Source organism: Cyprinodon variegatus, unplaced genomic scaffold (genome assembly GCF_000732505.1).
Source record: "Cyprinodon variegatus isolate N-32 unplaced genomic scaffold, C_variegatus-1.0 Scaffold506, whole genome shotgun sequence".
Lineage (NCBI taxonomy): Eukaryota > Metazoa > Chordata > Actinopteri > Cyprinodontiformes > Cyprinodontidae > Cyprinodon > Cyprinodon variegatus.
Window position 1 is genome coordinate 473,506 of NW_015150959.1, and position 928 is coordinate 474,433.

General features: G+C 48.5%; 1 protein-coding gene across 1 annotated transcript in view; it reads right to left on the reverse strand.

Annotated features, from left to right (window-relative positions):
• The window catches only part of rmdn3 (regulator of microtubule dynamics 3), a 10,212-nt gene extending 9,542 nt beyond the window's left edge, over positions 1-670 (reverse strand). The window contains exon 1 of the mRNA XM_015390631.1: positions 169-670. Within this exon, the coding sequence (XP_015246117.1) occupies positions 169-370 (202 nt within the window). The 5' untranslated portion in view covers positions 371-670. The remainder of the gene's footprint in view (positions 1-168) is intronic.
• Positions 671-928: the final 258 nt, after the last annotated feature.

Below are 928 nucleotides of genomic sequence, written 5' to 3' on the forward strand. Positions count from 1 at the left end.
TGAATGAATAGTTGTATATCTATGTGTTGTAGTTGTGGATCTATGTGTTGTATATCTATGTATTGCAGTTGTGTATCTATGTGTTGTAGCCGCCAGGCCTTAGTAGAAGCACATGCCTGTGGTCATGTCATCCTCTGACCAGTAGGGGGCAGTGTGAGGCTAACCTACCCTGAGGATCCAGCGGCTCCTGGAGGAGCGCCGCTCCATCCACCTGATCCAGCAGCTTAGCGGCAGGCTGGCCTCTCCATCCCAGCCTTTGGGTTCTTCTCCTGCGACGCTCTTTGTAAATTAAGAGGGCGATCAATCCCAAGCCTGCTGCGGCTCCGACAGCGAGTCCAATCAGCCCGTTCCTTCCGAGGGAAAGGATCATGTCTTTGCAGTGCTGGGTAGTTTAGTAGCAGAGCTCTTCCTACCGCCGGCCCCTCATTGCTGTGGCTCTAACGGCTGTAGACTGACAGCCTCCTCACTCAGACCACTGCTCTCTTTAGCACCTACGTTGTTACCGGACAGCAGCGCGCGACCTGCTCCAGCGATCACAGACCATTTCCTCTACATTTTATACAATAAACATTTACCTGGGTTTATGATAGTATCATTTTAAAGTAGTAATTCATGTTCATCTGTCTTCAGGACATCTGCTCCCTTCCTTTGTTTTCACTGGATCTGCTCACCAGCTTCAGCATCCGCTGCTATGGCACCACTTCCGGCTGTCTTTTCAAAATAAAACCCCGCAAACGTTTACATTTCTGTTGGACTTTTATGTTTATCCACAAGCAGGGGCGGATTTGGGAAATTTGGGGCCCCATGCAAAGACAGACAGGGGGCCCTCTGAATTGACAAGACAACACATAAATATACAGATAGAGCAACTTTTACAGTTGCCTTTTGTATCTATGCTTCTTTTTCTATGTCTGCTTCTGTCTCCTTG